Source organism: Limulus polyphemus, unplaced genomic scaffold (genome assembly GCF_000517525.1).
Source record: "Limulus polyphemus unplaced genomic scaffold, Limulus_polyphemus-2.1.2 Scaffold212, whole genome shotgun sequence".
In the NCBI taxonomy this organism is placed as follows: domain Eukaryota; kingdom Metazoa; phylum Arthropoda; class Merostomata; order Xiphosura; family Limulidae; genus Limulus; species Limulus polyphemus.
Genome location: NW_013665822.1, coordinates 699766 through 707445, shown reverse-complemented (window position 1 = coordinate 707445; position 7680 = coordinate 699766). Strand labels below are relative to the sequence as shown.

Genomic DNA, 7680 nt, shown 5'->3' with positions numbered 1-7680 from the left:
ACAAACATACAGACTCTGTTCAATGTTATTCTAGCGCCCACCAAGTGCACATTCTAGCCAACAAGAGGTACAGTACAGTATTTGCTCGTGCGCCATAAAGAGCAAATTAAGTTACTGTGGTGTAACGAGAAATATCAAAACTGTTCAGTAGAATTATGCAGTAAGAAATTGATTATCTGTAAAACACTTTTGAAATTGTAACAATATAAATAATGGTGATGACAATGGCAAACTGATGTATAATCATGACATAGATAGTTTTTTATTTCCCTTTGACCTCGTGATGCTCTCTAAGGTCAGTATCTCACACAAAAAACGAATCATACTGATTACATTGTTGTAAAAAACAACTCCTTTATTAGAATCTAAGAACGACCTTTCCATATTAAGAATTTTGCCAATTTAAAATATATGACAGGAAGAAAGGTAAGTAAAAGTCTAAATCTAACAGATAATAATCATAGGTTTGCTTTGTAGTTTCATGTTTTTACCACTTAAGTCTAGTCATCGTAACATAATACAAATGTGGTAGAAATCTTTTTAGGTTTGCTTTGTAGTTTCATGTTTTTACCACTTAAGTCTAGTCATCCTAACACAATACAAATGTGGTAGAAATATTTTTAGGTTTGCTTTGTAGTTTCATGTTTTTACCAATTAAGTCTAGTCATCGTAACATAATACAAATGTGGTAGAAATCTTAAGCTGAATATAAAATAATTTATAATTAAATAATAAAGATTTTACGAGCTAAGAATGCGTTGAAAGAATCAATGTAGGTCTCTGGAAACCTATACAAAATTTAAACTCAGACAATACTAAAAATAAAATATACATAAATAATACTGATTTATAAAAAAGTTGTTAGATTTATTTTTGTAAGCTTTTTCGCACTATTGTCTATAAACATTCTTTATTAAATGCATGGTTCATCAAGAAGTTTCACAGTCTCCATAGTAGCCGTAAAACTTGACTTGATGTTCAGCCATCATCCAGTCAAATTCTGAATCTATTTCTGTACATAATTCAGCCGGAAGCTCAACGTAACCACACCTGTCGTAATAATAAAAATATTTTATGACTGAATCTCAAAGGTTTTTCATATCTACTTGTAATAAAAATTATTGAAAACAAATGCTACATGAAGTGATTTATTTAATTTTTAGTATGTTTTATGTCTTCTCAGAAGAATATAGCCTTAATTAGAGATAATAATTTATTATTGTAACAAAAGTATAAACTCATCAAAAAAAAAAAACATTACAAAGTTTACACTAGTTAATGCCAAGACACTTTCTTGAATAATGGCATACCGGTTTACAAGACGCACTTGATACTACATAGGTTCTCTTATAGTTACACACTAAAAATGTGTATATTTTTATATTAGAACTGTGTTTTATCAGTATGCCATACTATGTATTATACGTGTTATTATGGTAACACTGCAACTGTCGGTATTATATTCAATAAAGTCATTACCAGCATGTCATACTTTTCCTTGCAATAGTGAAAGATTGCAGTGTATTTAAAATTGAATACATTCTTCATAATGATGAACATATGCAACACAAAGCAATGAAACTAGACACTATTACCCATGTTTGGATGGATAAATCTGCAAGAAAAATCACAATGGGAAAGGGTGTTAAAATGGCCACTCTGATCTTGAGTTGTAGCTTAGCTACGCTCTTAGATTTTCAATAAAACAAACTAACAGGTATGTAAAAATTACCAAATTTGACAATCAAAAGCTTAATTATAAAAGACACACGAATTTTCATTAAGTTTCGTATTATTTGTCTAAGTTGAAATGAGTTTAAATATCTTATATCTTTCGCTGTTTGTCAGTTTGTTCTTAAATAATCGGTAAGATTTCACTTCAAATACATTTTTTTATATTACGCAATAACCTATATGAAAATGTCAGTAAGATATAAATTTTTTTTAATTTTTTAATAAAATTGATACTTAATTACTTCAATAATGAGTATATTGAATGAATTTATATGAATGAATGTAATTGATACATTAGTATTATTTAACAGAAACTTTTATTTCAATTCCTAGAGGTGAAAAAAGTGAATCAGCATGTTTTCTTTCGTCAATATTTTTGTTAGTTTATATTCTCTTGAAAAATGTATTCAGAGCTTTTACAGGAGTATTCACCAAAGACAAATTTCAGTGTAATCCTGCGATAGCCTCAAATATCATGTTTTCTTTCATGAAAATTTAAATACTGAAAGGAAGGAGATATCTATAAATTTCATTTGCCCGATCTTTCTCTAGTAGATAACAGCTGCCGTTTCGATTTAACTATCAAACGATCAATGATGACGTCAAATACATAGAACGCTTATGTCTAGGTATGATATAATGGAATAATATTGGTTAATATTCTGATAACTGGAAATTTTAAACTTTGTAGCTTGTACAAGTATTTTAGTGTGGTAAGTCTTAATAATTGTTATTAGAACTTGAACTAATGTGGAAAATGTATCTTTTGGGGGGGGGGTAGCTAAGACCTCGATAAAGTAATAATTGTAGTTTCAAAAATTATAAATTTAAAAACACTTGCGCTTTTTTGGCCATCTTTTAGAATTCTAAACTGATCACTAACCTTCCTCCTTGTAACAAGCCACTCATAACCAAATAACGCCGAACGAAATAGAAATGTCCAGTTTCAACTAACTCTCCTGGCCAGTCTTGACGGCGAGGTCTCTTGGCTGGGTCAAAGTTCAAAGCTTTTGTGCTTCCATCTATTAGAGTAAATTTATATGTATAGGTTTATGAAGTCATCAAGTAGTACCAATGCTATGATCATTTCTAATTTCTCAATCGATTCGTAAAAGTTACTGTAATATATTTTGCTGTATAACCAACGCTAGAGGATATAGTTTACGTCATCTCCTTCTCAGAAGGTTTCAGGTCGTTAAAGGTAAAAGTACTGACGGCATATATCTTGTATCGTAATTTTGTTTATTAGTTTCCTTTTACTATATACTGTTTTTTAGGTGAGACATTTGAATGAACAGCCTCGACAACAACAACAAAAAAAATCAAAATATTATTTATTAACACCCAATAATAAGCATGCAATCAAAAGGAAAAACTAACAGTGACTCCCTGTAATACACATGAGGATCTAGCAGTGACTATCACTGTAAATACAAGCTGATAGGAAGATCTAATCATGATTTCCAATAACAAACAAAAACTCATAAGGAAGGTTCAAATCGTTTGTTTCTAATAAAAACGCATTAACAAGGAAGATCCAGAATTGTTTCCTATAATAAATGTGCATTAATAAGGAAGACCTAAAAATTATTTCTCATAATAAATAAGCATTCATAAAGAAGGTCTATCAGTTACTTCATACATAAATATACACTATTATTATTATTAAGAAAGACCTAACAATGGCTCCTTATTACAAACATGTACCAATAAGAAAGACCTAACAATGGCTCCCTCTAACAAACATGTACCAATAAGAAAGACCTAACAATGGCTCCCTCTAATAAACATGTACTATTAAGAAAGGCCTAACAATGGCTCCCTCTAACAAACATGTACTAATAAGAAAGACCTAACAGTGGCTCCCTCTAATAAACATGTATTAATAAGAAAGACCTAACAGTGGCTATCTCTAATAAAAATGTACTAGGGAGTTTTATAAAGGGCATCCTAATTCACTTTAATTAATGATTGTGTATCTACAACTAAGACTATAGAAATATTTGTTGTTTTTTAAAGAAATAGCGGTATTATTCTCGTATATAGAAACAATGTTAAATCTCGAGAACAGTCGCACCATTGATCGAAACGTCGTACCTGTTCTACAAACAAATCTTACTAACTGTAAAAGTTATAACTTGTAATATATTGTTAAATCTCGTTAATAATACTTAAATAAGAATATACGTTAGAAACAATTAGTGTATTCCAACATAACTCTCAACCTTCGAAAACTTCGCTCCATCGCAGTTTATGCTGACGAGTGACCGAAAACACCGAATCGAAGTGGTTGTTTATGATCATGTCATGGGCGTTCTTTAAATAGTTCGGATGAATACAAGGAGATGTACACTGGACTAACGCCACCACTGTAACTTCTGTAAGCACCAAAAATCAAATAGTTTGTAAGTCCTATATTTCCATCATTTATGAAATGCATCGAGATTTCACTAAGTGTTAAGGATTAGAAGTTTTAAATATTTACTAAGTATTACTTCTCACTGAGTATCCAAATTATTAATTTCGATAATTAATATATTTTCGAAATTTGGAGCCCTTTAATATACCAGTTTATAATTTAAATTCATATTTAAGGTAAAATTTAATATGTAAAATTGTGCATTTATCATTAAACATGGGGGGGGGGGGTTGTGCCGGATCATACATCCAATATGTTTTTGCTTAATAGAAGAGAAGTATCCAGTTTGTAGATGAATCGTATGAAAAAAGTTTGCACAAAAAAGTGAAAAAGACTATTTACAAAAAATATGTAATAAAAAAAAAAACTCCCCTGTTTTGTAATTGAAAGATGAAACTCTTATGGTACATTTTAAGATGTGATGTTTGTGCTTTGCGCCCTCTCGTGCAAAGATTTGAATGTGACTTGCAGGCAGAATAATGAGTAGGAAAATTACCAATTTTTAAACACGCCAAACTGTGAAATACCAAAAACATGCTTAGTAAATGAAGAAAAAGGCGTAAACCGTGTAGTAAAAATGATGTTAAGGTTGGTGGAGTAAGTACTAATGATGATTAAGTTAACGATAGCTCAGCCTCAGTGAATATAACTGAAATGTGCCAGATTGTTAAAAATCGTTATTTGCCAGAATGTTGACCTTTACAACAGAAACTCGATTTATGTGAAAAAACAAAACAAAAAACAGTCCATGGCACAAGCAGATGAGAATATGAAGCATTTATGAAAGCTACTGTAAATATTGGTCTGTATCTTAGATTTACAAACACAACCGTAATCTACTTTCCTTAATTGTAAGATTCGAACCCTTTTTTCATACATATTAACATATGGTTAAGGAAAATTTTTACTGTCCTAGCTTTAAAAAAATGAGGATTTTTTGATGTGATTAAATCCGTAATATAATAGGAATCTTTGACAGTGCGTAACCAGATTTAAATATTTTAAATGTTTTTCAATCGCTATGTTTAATTTGCGACCAAAATAATTCTAAGTGTATGAATAACCTATAATTAAGCTTGAGTTGAATAACAAAGTATCCTATCTACCTGGATGATATTGAAGGAATTCTTGAACTGCTTCAACGGAGGTAGCACGATCCTGAGACGTACGTGGGGAACGCCAAAATATATTTGCTCCCCATTTGCTGGCTACTTCAGCAATATCATTATCATCAGTAGCTACCCACAGAGAATCAAATCCTGAATAAAAGTCCAAACAAGACGCTTCAACTTTATTAATACATTAAAAGTAGAACAAACAATGCCACAATAAACAGCAGGTTATGTTGTTATAATTCTGAGAACTTAGGAAGAAAAGTGAAGAAGAAAGTATAAGACAATCTCAACCACACTAGATTTGCTATATTCAGTGACAACGAGGCCTTTCGCTCAATATCAGGGCTCATCAGAAACGCTGCTAATATTATCAAACTACATTAAAATCAACAGTTATAACATAACTTAATGTTTAGGGACAACAAGGGACCTATTGATCCATCTCAGCTGTTCTATCCTCTAAACTAAGCTAAAACTATTTTTAAAAAATCTTAAAGTCAGCCCTTATCATTCATATAATTATCAAGCTTTCTCTTAAGCTCACTTAAATTTACTGCCCCCACAACATCTGAAGGCAACCCATTCCAGAGGCCAACCACCCTGTTAAAAAAATAAAACTGTCTTGGCTGAAGATGACTCCTACCTTGCCAAAATTTATATTTGTGTCCCCTAGTCCTACTATTCTCGCCGTTAAATATGGAAAAAGATTATGTATCAATTGCCTTTACAGTATTAAAAACCTCAATCATATCCCCTCTAAGTCTTCTTTTTTCAAGGGAAAACAAGTTCTCAGATTTAATAATTTAGTTTTATTATTTTTAATACTGATCTTTTATTATGAAGATTGTTTTGTATTGTTAGCTTAGTATCTCTTAAGCTGGTCGAACCTTGAGAGATATTATGGGGTTTACGACGGAAATTGTCGGTAACAGCTAGAATACCTAACTGATAAAACAATGCTCTGTGATATTTCTACGTAAGAACATAAGAAAACTATACATAGTTAGCTGCACTCATAACCGGGTTGACTTTTAGTTTAGCTCTAAGTAAATGATTTGCTCTGATTGGAAATTAATATTAATTACATAGAAACGTGTCTCAGGCTCTCTTGCCTTTCAGGGGGGCAAGGGGAGAACTCGGTCCTGGTTAACACCCGGCCCCGGCCAAAGTTTAGTGACCTGCTACTACGCGTGCATCCTTAGTAAAAACCAAAGACAATGAGTTTCAGAATGGGATACCAATATTATTTTAGAAACTAACAATAAATGCGAATCTAATTTTCCTGCGTTAATAATGCATATTCATATTCAAGTCACTAGGCATTGGTGTGTTTATTGCCTTTATTACAACTTTAATTTAACAAATCATTGTTGCAACAGAATTTCATATTTAAGAAAAAGTAATTTGAAATCCCTGAAATATGTCACCACTTGAAACTATAGAATATACAAGAAAACTGTTAAAACACTAGTAATAAAACATGCATATTCTATTATTCATATTCTTAACATACCTTTATAGTCTTTCATCGGCCGTAATACCCAAGCCAGAAGTGGAAGTCCATTCAGAATTTGAATGTTTTTCCTAGGAAGCTCACTACTTTTTCCTCGTGCGAGAACTAAACCAGCCGCATGCTCTTCCACTGTTGTGCCTTTTGTAATCATCATTATGATAGAAAAGTGAGCAAAACATATCTCGAAAAGTAAGCTGCTTTATTAATTACTGTGTTTTTGATGTAGCTTATGTGATAGCAGACGTTTAAGTACAGTTACATAAGGGTAATACTTAAGAAAAAATTATAATGATACTGTAGAAATTTCAAGTTGAAAATTCTACATCGCTTGCAACGCATTATATCTAAATTGGCGTCTCCAAGTTATCGATCCATAAAAAGAACATTCTGCCATCTACTGGCGGTTTATGACACAGCTAAAAATGAGATTAATTAAATCAAGGTCAGGTAAAGTATGTAAATAAATAACTATGATATATTTTTAGAAAACTGTCTCTGTACTACGAGACCCATTTGTTCATCAATATATTCCTTTTTGTTTCTGTACTTTTACAGGAATTCAAAGGTAGTGTTGCGTCATCGAGATCATGTGATTCTCACGCTCTCTACTTTCTAGAATGATCCTGTACTTTGGCGAATGTTCTAGTTCTTACTAGATATAGGGTAGGCGGGTATATATAAGAGGGGACAACGTGACGCGGGAATGTAATGTAATGTGTGCGTAGATAGTGAGTAACTGATCTGCAGTCAGAAGTATTATTGAGCACGTTCGTCGTTATAGCGTTTGTTTAACGCGATTGTTGAAGTTGAGTGTATCGGTAAAGTTGTATTCGGAAAGAATAAACCAGTTTTTATTAAGAAAGAACTTGTGTCGCTTAAGTTTCGTCGGAACGAAGTGA

General features: G+C 31.9%; 1 protein-coding gene across 2 annotated transcripts; it reads right to left on the bottom strand.

The window, feature by feature from the left end:
• Positions 1-334: 334 nt before the first annotated feature.
• On the bottom strand, positions 335-7145 carry LOC106478450 (N-acylneuraminate cytidylyltransferase-like). 2 transcript variants are annotated; one of them, XM_013938993.2, is made up of 5 exons: positions 6782-7138; positions 5260-5412; positions 3960-4112; positions 2618-2756; positions 335-1050 (listed from the first exon to the last, which is right to left on the bottom strand). In XM_013938993.2, exons 1-5 carry the CDS (start codon positions 6933-6935, stop codon positions 930-932), a joined length of 720 nt encoding a protein of 239 aa, XP_013794447.1. In that variant the 5' UTR covers positions 6936-7138; the 3' UTR covers positions 335-929. The 2 variants fall into 2 exon arrangements, with proteins under 2 accessions (XP_013794447.1, XP_013794448.1); XM_013938994.2 differs by lacking the exon at positions 3960-4112 and having other exon boundaries at positions 6782-7145.
• Positions 7146-7680: the final 535 nt, after the last annotated feature.

Bases quoted from the DNA above. Each gene is read 5' to 3' on its own strand.
- LOC106478450 (XM_013938993.2), bottom strand. From the start codon at position 6,935: ATGATGATTACAAAAGGCACAACAGTGGAAGAGCATGCGGCTGGTTTA. The intron at 5,413-6,781 runs GTATGTTAAGAA...ACTTTTATTCAG, and splicing joins GCCGATGAAAGACTATAAAG to GATTTGATTCTCTGTGGGTA. The intron at 4,113-5,259 runs GTAGATAGGATA...TGGTGCTTACAG, and splicing joins ATTCCTTCAATATCATCCAG to AAGTTACAGTGGTGGCGTTA.